This window comes from Chiloscyllium punctatum, chromosome 14, assembly GCF_047496795.1.
Source record: "Chiloscyllium punctatum isolate Juve2018m chromosome 14, sChiPun1.3, whole genome shotgun sequence".
Classification (NCBI taxonomy): Eukaryota; Metazoa; Chordata; class Chondrichthyes; order Orectolobiformes; family Hemiscylliidae; genus Chiloscyllium; species Chiloscyllium punctatum.
In genome coordinates, this window is record NC_092752.1 from 11339835 (window position 1) to 11362477 (window position 22643).

At 44.3% G+C, this 22643-nt stretch overlaps 1 protein-coding gene across 2 annotated transcripts in view; it reads left to right on the plus strand.

Moving 5' to 3' along the window:
* The window catches only part of fam13a (family with sequence similarity 13 member A), a 216266-nt gene that overhangs the window by 35215 nt on the left and 158408 nt on the right, over positions 1–22643 (plus strand). For both annotated transcript variants that reach the window (XM_072583879.1, XM_072583880.1), the window contains exon 3: positions 17587–17796. In XM_072583879.1, the coding sequence (XP_072439980.1) occupies positions 17587–17796 (210 nt within the window). The remainder of the gene's footprint in view (positions 1–17586; positions 17797–22643) is intronic.

Genomic DNA, 22643 nt, shown 5'->3' on the forward strand with positions numbered 1-22643 from the left:
AAGGAGTTGGCCATTCCATCTTCTAGGCTTGTTCCACCCTTCAGTATGATCATGGCTGATCATCCAATTCAGTATATTGTTCCCTCTTTCTCCCCGTACACATTGAGGCCTTTAGCCCTAAGAACAATATCAAACTCCTTCTTAGGAATGTTCAATGTTTTGGCCTCATCCATTTTCCGTGGCAGTGAATTCAACAGGCTTACTACTCTCTGGCTGAAGAAGTTTCTCCTCATCTCTGTCCTAAGTGGCCTACCATGTATCCTTAAACTGTGACCCATCTGCGGGTCTGGAAAGATGCCATATCAATGCAAGTCTTTATTTCCTTTTCTTTTGAATTATCAAATTGATGTTTTTCCCTGGGGTTGGGGAGTCCAGAACTAGAGGGCGTAGGTTTAGGGTGAGAGGGGAAATATATAAAAGAGACCTAAGGGGCAACTTTCTCATGCAGAAGGTGGTATGTGTATGGAATGAGCTGCCAGAGCAAGTGGTGGAGGCTGGTACAATTGCAACATTTAAGAGGCATTTGGATGGGTATATGAATAGGAAGGGTTTGGAGGGATATGGGTCGGGTGCTGGCAGGTGGAATTAGATTGGGTTGGGACCTCTTGTCGGCATGGACGGGTTGGACCGAAGGGTCTGTTTCCATGCTGTACATCTCTATGACTCTATGTCCAATCTCAACATATTTTTGAGGAACAGAGGTCCAGATTTCCTCTGTCTTTTGTGTGAAGGAGTGCTTCCAGATGTCACATTTTGAGTGTACTTTTAAGCTTATGCCTTCCTTGTTGTGGATCAGAAATTATATTGAAAATCAAACCAAAGTCTTTCTGCCTTAGTCCTGACACAGTGTTGTAATACCACGGGTTATTATGATAGAGGGAACAGACTGACTTTGCTCTGGACGAGTGAGAAGACAGATCCAGTAATGTGTTGCCATTGTCAGAGTTGCAAAGTTCTATGGGGTCATTTGGAGTTCCTTGTGAAATTGGGAAGTTGTGATGCAAAGGACAATTGTGAAACCTCAAAGCTTTTATCATTCTTGTCAAGGCTGCTTAATAAGATCAGGATGTGACATTCAGATTGGCTGGGCTCCAGCAGATCATTGAAAGAAATGACACATGAACCTGCCAAAATCGGATAGATAATCTGCCTCTTAGTATTGGCCAGGAATCGATTTGTTCAGTCAGCCCAAACTCTGGAGTGTGGTACAGAATCTCGATCACACAGGAGAGTCCAGTCCTTATACCTTTTTTTGGCAGCCCAGCAGAGCCTGCCTTCTTGGTTTTCCACATACTTGTGACGTGGTGACGCTCAAATGATTTGCCTCATTTTAGGGTCGGTTAGTTTGGTTGCCTGGATGGCTTACAATGCCATCAGTGTAGATTCAATGGCTTTGAAAATGGCCCGGTCTTTTCTTCAGATGGATCGACAGAGAGTGAAGAGCAAATATGTGCAATCTGTCTGCCAAACGTCTCCGTCCAACCTCCCAGGTGCACCGAGGCGAGCTTACCTAAGGCATGGTGGCCCTCAATTTAAACTCACCACCAGCTGACTCACTCCATTAAGAGAGCAACCATTGGGACTATGGTGACTCAAAGGTTATGGGGAGAAATCAGGATTAGGGTATGGAATTGGACAATCAGCTATGATCCTGATGAATGGCAGAGCAGACTCAAAGGGCCAAGTGGCCTCCTCCTGCTGCCTCTGGTCCTTTCTGAGCTATGGCTGCTTACCAGAGAAGGAACAGGAGAATAGCCCCCTATAGTCCCAGTGAGCATTGACTTTTACCTGCTAACGCTTTGTGGTAAAAGCAAACAACATTTTTTTCTGAAAAGAAAAGCGCAAGAAATCTCATCATCAGTATAATTGAAGTACCAGGACTTGATTGGAACAGCTGCAAGACTCAACTTTGGCTGAAATTAAATTAGGAACTTCAGGATAAATGTTTATTGAGCTGCTTGAAATGTTTGGTGTGCTTTGTATATTATAGATGGCATCTTTGTACTTAGCATTTTAGTAGTTGGAAGTGAAGGACTCCGTATTCCCTGACGTAGTTGATACTTGTAGCAAGAGTCATTGGTACATGTGTGAGAATTTAACATATAAACAACAGCCTTGCTTCATAGCACCAACGTGCTGAGGCTCAAATGACAATGACTCCATGACAGATGGTACATTGATGTTCAACATGGGAGTACCTCAAGGTAGGACAACAGAATACTGAGAAGCCTGGATTAAATGGACATGGACAAGATGTTTCTACTAGTGGGAGAGACTAGGACACGAAGGCACAACCTCAGAGTGAAGGGATGTGCATTTAGAACTGGGATGGGGAGGAATTTCTTCAGCCAGAGGGTGGTTACTCTTTGGAACTCACTGACACAGTAGGTTGTGGAGGCTGACCATTGAGTGTATTTAAGACAGAGATAGATAGCATCTTAATTAGAAAGGGGATCAAAGGTTATGGGGGAGAAGGAAGGAGAATAGTGTTCGGAAACATATCAGTCATGACCAAATGGCAAGACAGACTTGGTGGGCCAAATGGCCCGGTTCTGCTCCTATATTTGGTAATCTTATGGTCTAACATGGAGCCTATAACCAGCAATCCATTCCATTCCAGGCCACATTCCTTCGGTTAGCTGCTAAGTATATCTCTTCAGTCTTGGTGCTTCTGGGAGCCTGCAGGGAGACAGACAGATGCACTTGTTTGCCCTTCTCTCTCTATTCATTCAACCAAGGAAAGGATACAAAACTGGAGCTGCTTTCTCTTGTTTAGATCAAGGCGCAGTCTGTGTAGTTCAGGGGTGGCTAAGCTTTGGGTTCAGCTGATGTTCGCTCACCCATCACAATACATGAGGTGTGAAGGTAATTACAGAGGTCCCAGACCTGAATGTGAAACCAACTGGATAACTTTGGAACATATAGAGAGTGAGAATTTCAGCTGAGGATGCAATATCCTGTGGGTTTCTGTAATGTTTTTGGGAATTCTTACCTGCCTCAGGTTTGAAGGAATATGCAAAGACAGCAGGGAGGTGATGGCATAGCGGTAATGGTAACGTAATTGGACTAGTAAACAGGAGACCTGGACTAATGCCTGGCAGCAGGGATTCAAACTCACACCATTCAACCACATGGCAAAATTTGAATTTGATTGATTCAGTCTGGAACTGAAAATTGGTCTTCGTGATAATCATAATGGAACTGTTTCATTATGATTATCATGAAGACCAATTTTCAGTTCCAGACTGAATCAATCGAATTCAAATTATCTGATGCAATAAAGCTCTTTAGGGAAGGAAATCTGCTGTGTATAGATATTTCTGAATCAACCAATTAAGAAATGTTATTACACATAGCTGGAGTAAGTAGGCCTTCTAGCTGAGAGGTAGGGACTCTACCACTGCACCATATCTGCCGTTTCTAGCCTGCATAAGACTCCAGACCCTAATTAACATGATCAATTCCTAATTACCCTCTGGGATGGCTCTAGCTAGCCACTCAGTTCAAGCTTATTAAGAACAGGCACCAAGATGTTGGTAAGGCCTCTTCTGGAGTACTGTGTTCAGTTCTAGTCGCCCTGTTATAGGATGATAGAAGCTGGAGAGGGTTCAGAAGAGATTTACCAGGATGTTGCCAGGAATGGTGGGTTTGAGTTAGGGACATTTTTCACTGGAGCATCAGAGGTTGAAGGGTGACCTTATAGAGATTTATAAAATTGTGAGGGGTATAGAATGTGAATGTTAGGTGTCGTTTCCCTAGGATGGGGATTTCAAGCCTAGGGTGCGTATTTTTAAGGTGAGAGGAGAAAAAAATTGTAAAAAGACCTGAGGGGCAGTTCTTTTACACAGAGAGTGGTTCACGTGTGGAATGAACTTACAGAGGAAGTTGTGAATGTGGATATAGTTACAATATTTAAAAGACATTTGGATACGTTTATGAATAAGAAATGTATGGAGGGATATGGGCCAAGCGCAGGCAGGTGGGACTAGTTTAGTTTGGGATTATGGTTGGCATGGGCTGGTTGGGTGAAGGGATCTGTTTCTGTGCTGTATGACTCTGACACTATAAGTGCTGACCTTGCCAGTGACTCCTATTTCCCATGAAGAAATGAAAAGATAATCTTGAACCTAATCGTGAACCTGAACAGCATGATGGCACAGTGGTTAGCACTGCTCCCTCACAGCGCCAGAGACCCGGGTTCAATTCCTGCCTCAGGCAACTGTCTGTGTGGAGATTGCACATTCTCCCTATGTCTGCGTGGGTTTCCTCCCACAGTCCAAAAATATGCAGGTTAGGTGAATTGGCCATTCTAAATTGCCCGTAGTGTTAGGTGAAGGGGTAAGTGTCGGGGAATGGGTCTGGGCGGGATGCTCTTCGGAGGGTTGGTGTGGACTTGTTGGGCTGAATGGCCTGTTTCCACACTGTAAGTAATCTAAATTACTGAATATGGGAAGGGGTGGGGTAAAATGGCTTCTGTAAATATGCTGAACATTTTCATTGTTTTGTCTGATAAGTTTGTTTAATAAAGTAACTGCTACAGAAGGTCTGCCATGATGGTTCTGTCACTGTTAGACGACGGGAGAGAGATTTTGCAGGAAGATGGAAATATTTCAACTCATTTGAAAAGTGAGGAGTGGACATGATTCAAAAAATGGATCATTGTTTTGAGGAGGTTTAAGGAAGTTTCTGCAAAGGTTCAAATCTCTTTATTTTTAATTCCTTTATAGGATTAAAGCCAGCAATTGTTGCCCATTTTTAATTCCCCTTGAACCATGTGACTTGCCATGGTTATTTGTTTTGGAGGGTAATTAGGTGTTAATCATGTTACTGTGAGTTTGGAGCCATTTATATGCTCCTAAATGGGCCAGGTTGGTCATGTCAAATCACGTTATAAGCCCAGTACCCCTGTGGTAATAAAGCACACCACACAAGAGATTTCAATATTGTAATCTAATCTTGGGATTTAGATTGCAAAGTGCTTGAGCTTTGATCATAGTTTGCTGTCATTCTAGTTTCTATTGCTCTCTTCCTGCTTCATACTGTGGCTGGTGGCTCCTCTGAGTCTCTGTTGTTCACAGTGTAATCCATCAGTCAGTTTACATCAACTCCCATTATGTTTCTGGAAAATCACACCTTGGAATCTGTGCGTCACATAATGTTACATGTTTTCCATTGTCAGTTGCTGCCTTGACACTCAAACGTGCCTTTATTCATTTTTGCTTGGATAACTGCAGCTCCAAAAACACTCAAGAAGCTTAATACCATCCAGGACAAAGCAGCCCACTTGATTGGCACCACATCCACAAACATCCACTCCCCACACTCAGTAGCGGCACTGTGTGCCATCTACAAGATGCAGCGCAGCAACACACTGCTGCTCCTTCACCAGCATCATCCAAATTGTGACCTGTATCACCTAGAAGGACAAGGGCAGTAATTCCATGCATTTGGAACACCACCCTTGGAACAAGAGCCCCTTCAAGCCACATACACATGGATAAAGGCAGCATCTGAGGAGCCTGGCGGTTTCAGTCATTGAAACACCCACAGGACTGAATTTGACACTGGGATGAGACATCCAATCAGGAGGCCCTGCTCTGACTTGGCACCAGCCTCCAGTATTTACTGTGAGGGCATACACTTGACATGGATGTCACCCAACAAGCTGCTGAGGAAGTGAGGCACATAGAAGAGGTGAGTATTTGAGGAATGCAGAAGCCTTGTAGTTCCAGAAGGGAAATAGAGACATGTGAACACCTTTTTAAAATTGAGGAGTTGCTGCATTGGGAGTCAATGTAGGTCACTGAGTGTAGAGGTAATAGATAGATGAATGGGATCATATATCTAAATAAGCTTTCTCATTGCTGAGTTACATGAATTACTTATTGGTCTCTCAGTTCACATCTCACAGAACTGTGATTCACAACATTGTGAGTGTTTCCATGACTGTATGATTTCATTTCATGAAGTGTAATCTTCAAATGATATGTTATACAGACAGGGTCAGTTCACTACACTATGTGAGCAAATGCTGATTTCATTTATGTTTCAAATAAACATGCTGACGATGAATGTTGCAGCCACCATCCTTGTCAAGTGGAAACTGCAGGGCCTGTGGCCAAAGGAAACCCCCTCCTGGTCCAACAAACGAGCTTCTTGTCGTTAACTAGCTATAGTTCATTGCACATTAGCAACTAGTTGCAGATTACATTGGTGTGATAGACATTGTTACAGAGACTTTAAGGAGGATCAAATGATAGGTCTGACTGCTTCGGGATCCTAAGCTGTTAACTCAGGAGTCTATATGGGGTAAACCGTGGTAATTTTGTCATTCTCAGTTTCAACCCTACCAGACTCTTACACAACAAACAGTTGCTAGTTAACCCTTTTGGGGATGGGGCCATGGGATGGCTTAGAAGTAACCATCTTACCTGGAATTTGCATGGATTGGTTATTATTTCTAGGAATATTATTTATGTTCCACAGGGAATGACGAACTTGTCGTTACTCGTATTTGCCTGGATGAGTGGAGCTTCAATAACACTCAAGGAGCTAGACACCATGCTGAACAAAGAAGTCCATTTGATTGGCATCCAACACATCCAACCCCTTCATCAGTCATACCTTCCACCATTAAAGCTCAGTAGCGGCCATGTACTTCAAGACATGATTATAGGAATTCACTAAGACTCACTTGACAACACATTCCAAACCCGTGACCTCTATCACGTAGCAGGACATAGGCAGCAGACATATGGGAACACCACCACCAGCCTCCCCTCTAAGAGAATCACCATCCTGACTGGAACGTTTTGGCTGTTTCTTCCATGTTGACAGGTTAAAATCATGAAAATCCCCCCATGTCCCTCGACTCCATGGATGGCAGCTCAACGCCATCTTCTGAGGTGCAACTAGAATGACCCATAAATGTTGACAGAGCCAGTGACACCCAAATGTTGCAAACAAATATGAAAAGTGTGCTGAGAAACTGAACAGGAGCAAAGAATTGGGTGGCAAAATATTGGGGAGCAACTTGGCGATGACTGTCACTGGGGATACAGGTGGGGTTTTGGTGTAAATTGTGGATCAGCTAACTAGTCATGCCTGTCCTAAATCTGGGCTCAACTCCTTATTCCTGCCTACTCTCAATAACCTTTAAATTCCTTTATAAATCCACAACCACCTGACAGAGCAGCTTGTTAGTTAACACTAGGTATCATGGTTAATGAGTTGTACATGTTCCTGTGACAGAGGCACAGTGCCATTAGAATATTAGGACCCTATACTGTTTTATGCATGTAAAACGTTAAGGGGAGATTTACCAGAACGATATCTGAAATGTGAGGCTTTGGCTATGCAAAGAGATTTGAGAAATTGCAATGGAGGAGAAGAGTTTAAAGAGAAATTTACTGGAGGCGTTTACCTTTCTGAAGGGTTTTGATTGAGTTAATGATTTCACTGGTTAGTATATCAGTAACCAAGATCACACAGCAATATTTTGAAGAAGAACAAGGGCGTTTTCCCTGTTTGCTGCCAACATAAATCCCTCAATCTGCACCACTATAAACACTTTAATTGCACATTTATCTCGTCTCTGCTTGTGGGGACACGGTTTGGCTGCTGTGTTTCCTACATTATAATAGTGACTACGCTTCAAAAGGACTTCAATGACTCTAATGTGCTTTGGGAAGAATGCGCCCTTGAAGCACACCTTTACAAATGCAAGTTCTAACTTGTTTATGTAGTTAGAAAGAAGGTGTGTTTTATAATAAACAGAGTTACTGATAGAAGCTATGCAACTACAACAGCAACAATTCTTCATCTTCCTTTATGGTCTTTATGACTGCATGTCTGTCTGTTTCACACTCTGTCTGACTGTCTGTCTCTCTCTCTCCTTTTCTTAGATTCTCAATTTCTCTTCCTTTCCTTGTCTGTCTGACTCCCTGTCTTTCTTTCTGTCTTTCTCTCTCTCGACAGAAACATCTAGCTCACCCAACTTGTCCCCTCCATTTACACAAGAATAAGAGGAGCGAGATCTCATCTTGGCACAGCTTAGTCCCTCGGTATAATTGTAACTGTCACTGTTCAACTGTCTGGCAAAGACCTAAGAGGAACCATGGAATATCAGACATAAAAAAGCATTAAGAGAATTTTAAACAGCAACCCATCAAAGGGAAGGATGTCAGTCAAAACAAACTGACCAGCAATCTCCTGTAGTTGCAGAGATAACTAGGGACTGACTACCACTTCCAGTAGAAATCCTTTTACCTTTCTAGGAATATACAAAGTAAGAGTGTTAAATAACTAATGGCAACCACTAGTCTCTGTGTTCGTGGGCTGATATCTTAGTGTGGATTAGTCTGCTTTGAAGGCCACAGTTGGAGAACAACTGTTAGACACCCCAGCATTGCAGGTAAAGAAAGATACTCACACACCCTGAGTTTTAGAAGCTAGGCAAGTGAAGTGAAGATTTGGACTTTAGTCAAGCCTTTGACAAGGTTTCAAATGGTAGACTACTTAGTATATTCAGATCGCATGGAATTCAGGGTGAGCTTGCCAATTGGATACAAAATTGGCTTTATGATAGGAGACGGAGGATAGTGGTGGATGGTTGGTTTTCAGACTGGAGGCCTGTGACTGGTGGTGCCCCACAGGGATGGGTGCTAGGTCCACTTTAGTTTGTCATTTATATAAATGATTTGGATGGGGATATAGGAGGCATGGTTAGTAAGTTTGCACATGACACCAAAGTTGATGGTATAGTGACAGTGAAGAATGTTACCTAAGATTACAAAGAGATCTTGATCAGTTAAGTCAGTGGGCTGAGGAGTTGCAGATGGAATTTAATTTGGATAAATGCGAGGTGTTGCATTTTGGTAAAACGAACAAGGGCAGGACTTATACAGTTCATGGTGGGGCCTTGGGTAGTGTTGTAGAACAGAGAAACCTCGGAGTTCAGGTACATAATTCTTTCAAATTTGAGTTACAGGTAGACAGGGTGGTTAAGAAGGCATTTAGCACACTAGCCTTCATTGCTCAGCCCTTTGAGTATAGGAGTGGGGCATTACGTCGAGGTTGTACAGGACGTTGGTGAGGCCTCTTCTGGAATACTGTGTGTAGTTCTGGTTGCCTTGTTATAGGAAAGATATTATTAAACTGGAGAGAGTTCAGACAAGATTTACCAAGATATTGCTGGGAATGGGGTGATTGTGATATAAAAAATAGAGTGAACAGACTGGGAGTTTTTCGCTGGAACATAGGAGGTTGAAGGATGATCTTTTAGAAGCTTATAAAACCATGAGGGACGTAGCTAAGATGAATGACAAGGATATTTTCTCTATAGTAGGCAAGTTCAAAACTGGGGATCGTATTTTTAAGATGAGAGGAGAAAGAATTAAAAAGAACATGAGGGGATAACTTTTTTAACACAGAGAGTGGTTCACATGTGGAATGAACTGCTAGATGAAGTAGTGGTTGCATAGTGGTTGCAGATACACTGACAACGTTTAAAAGACATTTAGATAAGTACATGAATAAGAAAGGTTTGGAGGGATATTGGCCAAGCACAGGCAGGTAGGACTAGTTTAGTTTAGGAACACGGTTGACATTGACTGATTGGACTGAAGGCAGTATGACTCTATGACTAATTAAAATGTCAATCGTTAATTGCAGAGTCAAGAATCTTGAAATAGATTGTTTCACTACCAATGCAACTCAAGAGCTGCAACATTGCCTCAAAAACTTTTCAAATATCTGTTTAACTTCTTCTTACTCAGTACACATTTCTCATCTGTCTGTATGTCTGTCATGTTTTATGTCTTTTCTCATGTTTAGTAACTAATAAAACTCACCCTTTAACTTAAAAGAGCATTGTTCATTTGGCTCCTATTAAAACATAAACACATTAGAATTGTGAAATGGTACCCAGAAGGAAAGGAATCCTGTGTAAATGATCCTTGTGACGATCAGCCATGAGTGGGGTTGGGAAACAGAAGTGGAGTCAGTTTGTTCCTCCTGATCTGAAGGCGTATCTGAATGGGGCTATCATGTCCAAAATCGTAATGAACTGGGGACCTTCACCCAGGCACCAATTGTACCAACAGACACAGCCACACACCGACACATAAACATACGTACACATAAATATACATAGTTGTATTGGGTTCTGTGTACAGCAACATTTAAGAAAGTGAGGTGCTTCATTAGCCTTTTTTTGCTTTTATTAGTACACGTGAAGGTGATAATGGGGGAAATATTTCACAAACACAGGGTAGAGATGAAGATATTTCAAGGTAAAAACAATGACTGCAGATGCTGAAAACCAAATACTGGATTAGTGGTGCTGGAAGAGCACAGCAGTTCAGGCAGCATCCAACGAGCAGCGAAATCGCCGTTTCGGGCAAAAGCCCTTCATCAGGAATAAGGGTTTTGCCCGAAACGTCGATTTCGCTGCTCGTTGGATGCTGCCTGAACTGCTGTGCTCTTCCAGCACCACTAATCCAGTATGAAGATATTTCACCCTGTCCTTTCTGCTTGTGCAGCTCTTGTGAACTCTGAGGTTTAGCTGACAATGCGGTTGACTCAGTGTCACCCAGTTGCTCTCTCTCTGTCTCTCTCTCTCTCTGTTTGCTTTCTCTGTGTTATTCCTGTCATTGTCCAGTAGAGGTTGCTGTGGGGCAATCCAGGAAACTGTCCATTTCTTTGAGCCAGGCTCTGAAACGAAATGCGATAGGTGGAGGGAGGTTAAGGTGAGGGTGATAGGCCGGAGTGAGGGTGGAGGCGGAGAGGTCAGGAAGAAGATTGCAGGTTAGGAAGGTGGTGCTGAGTTCGAGGGTTGGGACTGAGACAAGGTGGGGGGAGGGCAAATGAGGAAACTGGAGAAATGTGAGTTCATCCCTTGTGGTTGGAGGGTTCCGAGGCGGAAGATGAGGCGGTCTTCCTCCAACCGTCATGTTGCTATGGTCTGGCGATGGAGGACTCCAAGGTTGCTGTGGGGCAATCCAGGAAACTGTCCATTTCTTTGAGCCAGGCTCTGAAACGAAATGCGATAGGTGGAGGGAGGTTAAGGTGAGGGTGATAGGCCGGAGTGAGGGTGGAGGCGGAGAGGTCAGGAAGAAGATTGCAGGTTAGGAAGGTGGTGCTGAGTTCGAGGGTTGGGACTGAGACAAGGTGGGGGGAGGGCAAATGAGGAAACTGGAGAAATGTGAGTTCATCCCTTGTGGTTGGAGGGTTCCGAGGCGGAAGATGAGGCGGTCTTCCTCCAACCGTCATGTTGCTATGGTCTGGCGATGGAGGACTCCAAGGACCTGCATGTCCTTGGTGGTGTGGGAGGGGGAGTTGAAGTGTTGAGCCACGGGGTGGTTGGGTTGGTCGGTCCAGGTGTCCCAGAGGTGTTCTCTGAAACGTTCCGCAAGTAGGCGGCCTGTCTCCCCAATATAGAGGAGGCCACATCGGGTGCAGCGGATGCAGTAAATGATGTGTGTGGAGGTGCAGGTGAATTTGTGGTGGATATGGAAGGATCCCTTGGGGCCTTGGAGGGAAGTAAGGGGGGAGGTGTGGGCGCAAGTTTTGCATTTCTTGTGGTTGCAGGGGAAGGTGCCGGGAGTGGAGGTTGGGTTGGTGGAGGGTGTGGACCTGACGAGGGAGTCACGGAGGGAGTGGTCTTTTCCCCTATCAGCGTTCTGAAAAAACCACTCCCTCTGTGACTCCCTCATCAGGTCCACGCCCTCAACCAACCCAACCTCCACTCCCGGCACCTTCCCCTGCAACCACAAGAAATGCAAAATTTGCGCCCACACCTCCCCCCTCACCTCCCTCCAAGGCCCCAGGGGATCCTTCCATATCCACCACAAATTCACCTGCACCTCCACACACATCATTTACTACATCCGCTGCACCCGATGTGGCCTCCTCTATATTAGGGAGACAGGCCGCCTACTTGCAGAATGTTTCAGAGAACACCTCTGGGACACCCGGACCAACTGACCCAACCACCCCGTGGCTCAACACTTCAACTCCCCCTCCCACTCCACCAAAGTCATGCAGGTCCTTGGACTCCTCCATCGCCAGACTATAGCAACACAACGGCTGGAGGAAGAGCGCCTCATCTTCCACCTAGGAATCCTCCAACCACAAAGATTCCCTTGTGGTTGGAGGGTTCCGAGGCGGAAGATGAGGCGCTCTTCCTCCAGCCGTTGTGTTGCTATAGAATCCCATCAGATTTCTCCAGTTTCCTCATTTCCCCTCCCCCCACCTTGTCTCAGTCCCAACCCTCGAACTCAGCACCACCTTCCTAACCTGCAATCTTCTCCCTGACCTCTCCGCCCCCACCCCCACTCCGGCCTATCACACTCACCTTAACCTCCTTCCACCTATCGCATTTCCAACGCCCCTCCCCCAAGTCCCTCCTCCCTATCTTTTATTTTAGCCTGCTAGACACACTTTCCTCATTCCTGAAGAAGGGCTCATGCCCGAAACGTCGATTCTCCTGTTCCTTGGATACAGCCTGACCTGCTGCGCTTTTCCAGCAATACATTTTCAGCTCTGATCTCCAGCATCTGCAGTCCTCACTTTCTCCAGGGTCTGAAAGTCAAGCACAGGGGGAGCAAATAGGGACACACTGGGATTGCCCACTGTTCAAGAGCCTGTGTAACCTAACATAACCCTCACACCTCAGGGCTGTTTTGTGGCTGCAATTTTATTTTTGGCTCTCTCTGAAGCCGAGTATGGTTTCTGCAAGAATGCCAGCTTTGGATCTCAACAAGTCAACCGTTATCCATCAAACTCTGCCTCCTCGAATCGGCAGGTGGACCACACCCAAGGGAATGGGGCGAGGAGCTATACATCTACCTCCCCTCCCATCTTGTGATATGCTGCGTGCCAATTGGATGATGCATGACTGTTAACCAAACAGCCATTTATTCCCCCATTTTCAATAGTTTTATTTCTGGCTGAAGAGAAATGTTCAAAGAAAATGGCACAAAAAAAAGATACATGGCTTCCTAAAATCCCTGTGATCTTTTGGCTGGGTTTTGCACAACAATGTCCTGGAGATTGATCTTCAATGGTTGGAGACTCCAGATTAAAGCTAGACCGTGAGGTTGAAGTGTGTAGTCATTTTGCCCTATACCTCTATTCAAGGCAAGTGTCACAGTAGATATGCAAGGCCATCCTAGATATGCTGCCTAGCCAATACACTCTTTAATGGTCCCTGCAGAGCTTTCCACTATTCACTTCAAGTGGGCGAAAATCCTCTTTTTGGGTCTCCGTGATGGTCCCAAAGGAAAATGGTCAGTTGGGATCTCACCAGTCGTGAGGCCAAGCAAGTTTTCAAACTCGGCTTCACAACAGGTGTCAAGTCTGAAGAATCCGTTTAAGGAGATGTGATGGAGTCGTGGTCATGTCACTGGGCTAATAATCCAGATGCCCAGGCTAATACTCTGGCATTACATGTTCAAATCCCATTGTGGCTGCTGGTGGAATTTGAATTCAATTGTGAATTGAAAGATGGTCTCTAGTAATGAGGATTGTTTACTGTAAAAACCCACCTGGATCACCCATGTTCTGTAGGGAAGGAAATCTGATGTCTTTACCTGGTCTGGACGACATGGGACTCTAGACTTTACTCTGAACTGGTGCTGTGAGACACTCAGCTCAAGGTCATTTACAACAAACCCTGGACTTGCCAGTGATGCCCACATTCCAAGAAAATGAAAGTCAAAGTAACAAGGGGGCTGTTACATCATGTTGCTGCAATGCCACTACTGGTGGTTGTGAAACTGAAATGTGACAATTTCACAGAAGCATTTTCCATTCTGAATGTGACTTTGGAATGTAGAATGAGAAATACAAAAGTTAAAGATGTAATGTTTATGTTTCAAAATGTATTGCGTCTTGGGCAAGTATCCCTTTACGTTCACCCACCAACAACCGAAAGATGGACAAGCAAATGAGAAGTATTTTGGCGTTCAGGTTAGTCATTCACCCTCCAGAGAACAAGTAACTCAATGCGTTGGTGTTGAAAAATTGATTTTCATCCATTAGATTACAATTATTTTTACCACTGCTGTCACCAGTTGTGTTTTAAAACTATGTTAATGTATCTTAATCAAATAATATTTGAGGGACTGAGTTAAAATACAATTACCACTTCATTCAAAATGGCTGTCAGAGGCTTGTGTTAACCCCTACGTATATGTAGCATTGTGAGTTTTATTTGTAGTTTGGGACAATATTTGTTCTCCTCAGACTATCAGTTGTTATACATCTTAGCTTTGTTGTAGGTAATTGTTAGGGCCATAAGGTGACGGAAAGTATTCCGCAAACCTGGGGTCACTGAAGTTTCATGCACGCGTTCCCTTTGCTGGGATTCAACAGGAAAAGAGGAGGCAATGCTCTCACCAGGTAAATGTTACCAACCAGACGAGCATATCTCCCATGTTGTCAGTCACAGCAGTGCCTCTCCAAAGCCTGTGGGTTGGCAAACTGCTGCCAGTCTTAGATGAGCTGCAGTTACTTCTAATTAAACCCTGGGATAGCCCAAGCTTTTATCACCAGCCCCTTCTATCAACTCCATGCCTTTGTCATGGCTTCTGTTTTGTTGTGTGTCTTGCTGACCACATCCATAAGTTTGGCTTCAGTGTCAGACTGGTTGGCTAGAAGGCTGTGATAGGTGCGTGGATCGGTGCTGATAATTAATAGGCTTGTGGCATATTCAAAATGTTCAAGCTTTAAGTTCAAAATTACAGAAGATCTTTGAATGGAACTACTAAATGTCGACTCTCCGACTCCTCGGATGCTGCCTGTGCTTTTCCAGAACCACACTTTTTGACTCATAACCATAGGATGCAGATCTCAGATTTTTATTTAGAAAAGGATGTTCATCAGATGTGGGTTTTTCTAGCTGGACCAGCATTTATTGCCCATCCCTGATTGCCCTTACAAGGTGAGCTCACTTCTTGAACTGCTGCAGTCCATTTGGTGTTGGGAGACCCACTGTACTGTTAGGGATGGAATTCCAGGATTTTGACCTAGTGATAGTGAAGGAAACATGATAAAATAATAAGTAAATAAGATCTTGAGAGGTATAGATAAGATGAGTGGCAGGTGTCTTTTCCCTAGGGTGGGGAATTTCAAGACTAGGGGGCATATCTTTAAGGAGAGAGAAGAAAGTTTTAAAGATGACGAGGGGCAATTTTTCTTACACAGAGAGTGGTTCATGTGCGGAGTGAACTTCCTGAGGAAGTGATAGATAGGGGTTCAGTTACAACATTTAAAAGGTATTTGGATTAGTACATGAATAATAAATGTATGGAGGGAAATGGGCCAAGCACAGGCTGGTGGGATTAGTTTATTTTGGGATTAATGTTGGCATGGACTGGGCCGAAGGGTCTGTTTCTGTGCTGTATGACTCTATGACTATGGCTTGATGAAAAGTGATATATTGCCAAGTCAGGATGGTGCATGGTTTAGGGGGGAACTTGCAGGTGTTGGACCTGCCATGAATCTGACCTCCTTGTCTGTCAAGACGGTGGAGATTATGCTGCAAAAGGCAAATTAATTCAATAATTAGTCAAAGAGGACAATGGAAATAAAGAGAATCATTTCTGCACAGCCAGTTGTGATTTGGAATGTATTATTTGAATGGAAGCATATTCAATGGCAACTTTCTAAAGGGAATTGGATTAACCCTTCTGATCAAGACTCTGGGGAAAGAGCAAGGAGAGTGGGACTAATTGGAGAAATCAGCTTGGGCATGATAAGCTGAATGACCTACCCTGAATGGGTAAGCTCGCTGGTAATAAATGTGTTTGTTTATGTTGTGACCTTCTTGCAGTATTAGCTTTGCCAGTCTGTGGGAAGCAATTACAGAGCAATTATAGAGAATAAATTATAGAGCAATTTAACCGAGCCATTATTTTATGCATTTCACACATTCCTGTTTGATCCTTTGTTTTTATACCTTGTGACTGGTTCCCCATTTCCAATCACTTTCCTCATCTACGATTTGAACATTCCTACCTCATCAGGTCTAAGAGCCTCCCTGGTTCCTCAAAGGTTCCCATTTCAGACTTACCCTGAAAAGGGAAGGTATCTCAAAGTCTGAGCAATAGGTGAAGTTAGCTGCAGCAACATGAATGGTGTTCGCCACTAACAGGATGCTGCCTTCAAACCAAAAAGACATTCTGCCTGTCACACTAATGTAACTTCATTTCAGTGTCACTGTGATGCTAGGTATGTAACCGTGCCATCCCAAAGACAGATGGAGTGTGATCCTTCAGCTGTTAGCAACAGGTAAAGTATTGACTGAAACCAACCACAATATAGTAGCTTTAAATGTGATTATGCAATTGGATAACATTTGTTGGATAATCCTGAATGTGTGAGGAATTGTGCTGGCGACCAATTTGGGATTATCAGTCCTGCCTGTAGTCTAGTGCATTTGAATATCTTGGAAGCTTCATATGTTAATGTTCAGTGCAGACAGAAAACATATGTACACAGATGTGTTAAATGGTCAATAGGTGGCCATGAGAACCTTGACATGCCAATTCCCCATTGGGTGAGAAAGGTGGCTAGTTTCCCAACTGGTGGCCTCTGAAAGCCACACCCCTCCCTTTACCTCGCTAGATGACCTCCGACCCCTGAGAAGGAAAGAGCCTTGCCTTTCGCAGCTCTATCAACTATTTTTCAGAGGCGCTGGCTAGGGCAGGATTTATTTACCACCCGTAGTTACCCTTTTGAAGGTGGGTCGTGAGCTGCCCTCTGGAACTGCTGCAGTCCATTTGGTGTAGGAAAATCTACATCATGCTGTTGGAGAGGGAATTCCAGGGTTAAGGATTCCAGGACTCTGGATGGGCAGACTTTAGAACGAAAAGCTTCCACCTTGGGGTGGCTGGCAGGCTCTGGAAAACCAAGGTGTCAACATCAAAATCTGTAATAGACCACAAATAAGCCCACATTCACCCATCTGCTCCTCATGAACTGACTGGCAGATGATTGAATGAGGTCCCTCAGTGGTGGGAGTAGCATGTCAGTCACCATCTAAAACACTCATTCCTACATGTGAGAATCAGAAAACTGTCCACAGGAAGTAGATTCAAGTCATGGGAAGCTCCAGGAATATAAAATATACACTTTATAGTTAATGATATTTCAAACCATAGAATCCCTACAGTGTGGAAACAGGCCCTTTGGCCCAAAAAGTCTACACTGACCCTCCAAAGAGTATTCCACCCAAACCCCTTCCTCTACATTTACCCCTGACTAATGTACCTAACCAAACATCCCAGATCACTATGGGCAATTTAGCACAGACAATCCACCTAACCTGCACACCTTTGGAGTATAGGAGGAATCCCACGTAGGCATGGGGAGAATGTACAAACTCCACACAGTCACCCGAGATTGGAATTGAACTCAGCTTCCTGGTGCTGTGAGGCAGTCGTGCTAACCATTGAGCCACTATGTTGCCTCTGTGCTTGCGTTGGTATCTCTGTTGTAATGTAGGAAAGCCTTCTCTTGACTGAAGGTGAGTAGTTATTGTGTGGATTTGACTCAGAATCTGTGATGCCTTGTTTCTCGCAGGGCTGGAGCAAGAAGGCCTCTTTCGGGTGAACGGAAACGTGAGAGTGGTGGAGAGACTGCGGCAGAGGTACGACACCGGAGTGAAACCAGATCTCGTCCAGGAGGCCGATGTCTACTCAGTCGCCAGCCTCCTCAAACTGTTCCTGCGGGAGCTCCCCGACTCACTCATTGTCTCCAGGCTGCATTCCCAGTTCATGCAGCTCTATCAGGGTAAGTGCTCAGTCTGTGATAGAGACTGAGGGAGAAAATGGGCAGCACCAAGGTTGGCACCTTGATAGCTGTGCCGTCGGTGGGCTTTGTAACCGGGAGCAGGGGAGCCTCATCAAGGATACTGCCCCAGAGTGAATCTCAATTCATTTCTGGGATGGTTGAAAGAAAGATGGCAATTACCCCATTGTGATTGAGAAGAATCAAGTCTCGGTGCAGTGATCATTTTAATGACAGGAAGGTTGAAGAGAGGGTTGATGGGTGATGGGGGTATGACGTCTGGGAGGATGATGAATGTGGTTGAGGAGGGTCGGGGGATGGGGAATGGGAGGACAGAGAATGCAGTTGAGGAGGGTCGGGGGTGGTGAATGGGGGGGGTGCTGAGGATGTAGTTGAGAATCAGGATGGGGAATGGGAGGGTGGTGAACGTGGTTGAGGAAGCTTGGGGGGTGTGGAATGGGAGAGTGGTGAACATGGTTTAGGAGGGTTGGGGTGTAGGGAATGGAGGATAGAGGATGTGGCTGGAGGATGTGACTTTGGTTGAGTATTAGTTATGATTCCGGTCATGAAACCCCTGAGTGTCTCCCTCAAAAAATTGGTTTATAGAACTGTGGAGCACCCAAAGCATTGGTCTGTGTGTGTAATATACAAGCTCCATTTTAAACAGATCTGCCCTTTTAAACAAGCGCTCAGTGTTGTGTCAGGAAAGCAAGCCACAGAGAAACTAATTGATAGAGATGCAGAGCAAACTGACCTTGATGGTGGCTGTGACGGTGATGGGGATACAGGGATGCCTTCAAAAAATCAGGGTGGAACAAATTGTCTAAAAATTGACTCAAAAAGTTCTTCCACACTAGACTGCTCCATCCAGTGGCCAGCACCTGTCACTACATACTAATGTTGAGTAGGCCATTCAGCCTTTCAAATCTATTCTGCCATTGCATTAGAAATTTTAACTCCTTTGACCCTCCTTGGTTTCAACTCCCTTCTCACTGTAGTTTAACACTTATCTATCAATTTGAATTTTGACACTTTCAATTGATTCCCAAACTCAACAGCTTCTTGGGACAGAGAGTTCTGGATTTCATCCCCCACTTTTCAGTAGAAATAGAACCATAGAATCCCTACAGTCAAAAAGAGCCTCCACCAATTGTCCAAAGAGCATCCCACCCTTTCCCTGTAACCCTGTATTTCCCATGACTAACCTGCACATCCCTGAACACTATGGGAAATTTAGCATGTGTTATGACACGGGGTAAACCCTCCTACTTAATTTAAACATGCAACACAGAAAAGATTTATCCTCTGCAATAATCTGTGAAAATTTGAGAAGCTAAGAATTATCCCAAAAGTGACTATTTAATGTACAAAAATTTTAAGAACTCTATTTTTTAAGTCTAACATAGAACATTAACTAACAACTATTTACAACTCCTTTCTCTAAACGATCTTTTACTATCCCTTCTGTAATACTAATCTGATAAAACCTCCGATTAAAATTTACCAAAAAGTTCAAATTTCAAAACCAGCCAGCTGTCGAATCTTCTGTTTGTATCTTCCTCTGTCTTATTTTCATCTTCTTAGGAATTATGTTTCACAGGTACCTTAACAGATTGATAAAGGTACCTTTACGAGAGCTATTTTTGGGGCAGTCTGTGGCTTGGCAGTTCTCCCCTCAGCTGTTCAATTTTTCCAGGTCTATTACCCCAAATTTGATTGGAAATTGGTATTTTGGGGTATAATTTTGGCCAAATTTGAATTTGTTTTTGTCTCATAGCAACTCAGCCAGTGCTAGCTGCTGGACCAAATGTTCCATTGTAAATTCTCCAGCACTCTGTGTGTTTGCTAAGTCCTTCACTCTTTTAAAGGTACAGTACACTTCTACACCTTCATAACACGTGGCTAATTTACCTAACCTGCACATCTTTAGACTGTGGAAGGAAACTGAGCACCTGGAGGGTACCCACACAGATATGGGAAGAATGTACAAACTCCACACAGACAGTTGCGTGAGGCTGGAATTGAACCCTGGTCCATGGTGCTATGAGGCAGCAGTGCTAACTACTGAGCCACCCTGTGAAATGCTTCATGACATTGATCCTGAACAGCCTGGCTCTGGTAGTTCAATTGTGCCTCTGGCAATCACCCTCCCCCCACTCCCCTCGCCCCCACACTCTGAATCCCCTTGAATGGGCAGGTACACTTTAAAATTTGAGCCAAGCCATTTCAAAGTGAAACCAGGGAGCATGTTTTCACACAAAAGGAATTGGAAATCTGACGTTTGTTCCTCGTACAAATAATGAAAATTTTCATGGCCAAGTAATGATTCTGCACTAAGTTGGAGACACCCAACAAAAAAAAATCACAAAACTGCAAAAATGATCAAGTGCCTCTGCATGTGTTATATCTCATGGTCTATATGTAAATATACCTTTAAGAGGCATTCTCAGGAAATCATCTTAGCACGTGGCCTGAGGATATGAAGATCTCATACTCCATCTCAACCCCAGAGCGTTAGCAGCATGACATGCCACTGGAAGCATGCTGCTCATTTGTAATCTAAGGTGTGCATATGCTAGTTAGCTGTAATGAACTTCTGTTAGGTTCTTCAATTCTGCAACACCCCCCATTGATTGTTATGTCACAGGGTATTGACATAAGCATTGCCACATGAGGCGAGACACCCTGTTGGAGTCAAACTCACATCACAGTGCCCCACATTTTACAGTTCTTGAGCTGCTGGCAAGATGTAAAAAGCACCTCAGGAAGAAATGTTGATAGTTGACGGCATATGTTCAATGCAACATAACCAGGCTGGAAAAATAGGCTGCTCATCTTCTGTTCAGGAGTGAGGATCTCCTCCCACACTGGGTTGGTGGTCCCTTGGATGTGGGCCCTGAAGCATCTTGGGAAATGAGCCTCTCTGAAGACTTAGTTCAGGGCAGCCACACCAGAGGAGGACACACTTCAGGGATAATGCTGAAACATTGAGAAGAGCGTTAACTCCTGGGAGACTGTCACCCTGGACTGGACCAGGCAGAGGCAGAGTCTGTAGGAAGGATCCCAGCTTCTGAGACTTGCAACATCAAAACGAAGAGGGGCAGTGAGAACAGCGAGTGGGTCAGGGAGCAAAACTGGCAAAATAAACTGGAGTATCTGGAAATGAACACAGTGATCATTTTTGAGCACTGTTCTGAGGTAAACACATTGGATCAGTAGGCGTCATTCACAGGTTTTTTTTGCAGGATTTTCCTTCTAGAAAAGTCTTCAAGATCTCTAGTCAGCCCTGTCAACCGTCTTCAGACCCATGGAAGGCAATCATCCTGTCTCCAAGGGACAGCCAATAACAATAACCTTGACCTTCCCATCTTGCGGGTCATTTCCTGTCCGCACACCATCAGTCCTTTTTGAACTATACAGTTTATTTCTCGAGTTTGGATTCGCCTGCATTCAGAGTCAGGTTTATTCAGTAATGTGGCCAACCTAAACAAGTATTGGCCAGTTGACTATTCCCTCAATTGTTGCTATTCCATCTGCTGGCCAAATATTTCAACACAAACAATATTTTCCCTTCCAGATGTTCATTAACTAAATGACAAAGCTTTCCCTCGCTACCACGTTCAGCAACACAGTTGTAGCACCCTCTGCAGACACAGTTCATGTACTGCAAGACAATATGTACGATCCTAGACTTCTGTTTCTATTTGCCAACTTTAAAACTAATCGAAGCCAATGCAATAGCCGCACCCTCTCTTTTCTAAGGGTTGCAGATTTGGAGACCGAAATATGTATTTGAGGTTTTCTCTTGGTCCATACTTTGGCACCAAGTTTTGAACTGGCCCTGAAAGGTTATTTCAACAGGGACAGGGAGCTCTAGTTGACCCTCACTCACTCTCACGTCGCCAGCACAGGGCTGAATGAAACGCAGCCTGTCCTGGACATCATGGCTACACTTTGTGGCTCAACTCCTGATATAGGCGAGTGCCTGTCTGCGTGACACTGGCCCAATACGGGCATTCAGAATTCAGATATTTTCCTCTAACTCTGTACATTCCCTCAGCCCAACGTCACGAGGCCAGATAACGTATTTGCTAGCTCCTTCCTTTAAGTATTTTTTCCTGAGTTACTTTATCTTCAGTGGGTCATCGAGTGGATTACCCCGCAGTGACTCCCACTTGATCTCGGGTGCAATGGCCTTCGCTATCAGACTTATTGGCAAAGGTCCCATTGAGGTCCAGACAACCCAGCCCCAGAAGACTCTGAACTGTCTGGCTCAGGGAATCATGTTTGGGTGGACAGATGGTCTTCTGTCCCTGGGACTCCTCCAGGAAAATTCCAGGAGGTATACCAGTGAATGGCTTCACTTGTTGAGGGGGTAGTTTGCCCATGAAAACCATTAGAGGCCTGCTTAGATCATGGCTATATTGAGAGGGTAATCACTTTGACCGTCTTGCAGTCTCATGCACACATTATACACAAGGTTGTCTTGGAGTTACTTTTTCCAGGAGCAGTGAGAATTCAGAAACTTTACCCATCTCTGCATTGTTTTCTGTTGAACTGAGCGCAACTTTCTGATGATGCTTATCAGAACCATTGCATTGGAAGCAGAAAATGTTGGATGCTTCATAAAGTAACAGTTGTATGTTGCGCTACTAACCAAATCCCATCCAAAACAAACATATTGTGTCATGCATTGCATCCCTGTACTATTCAGTCCTTGGCAAATCAGGGTCAATGTGACATAAATCAATGTTAATTTTGCTCCTAAGTAGGCCATTGTGCAGAGGTTGAAGTCTGTGCAGGCCTTGGGACAGCTTTCTTTAACAAATAACCTATCAAGGATTCAGTCT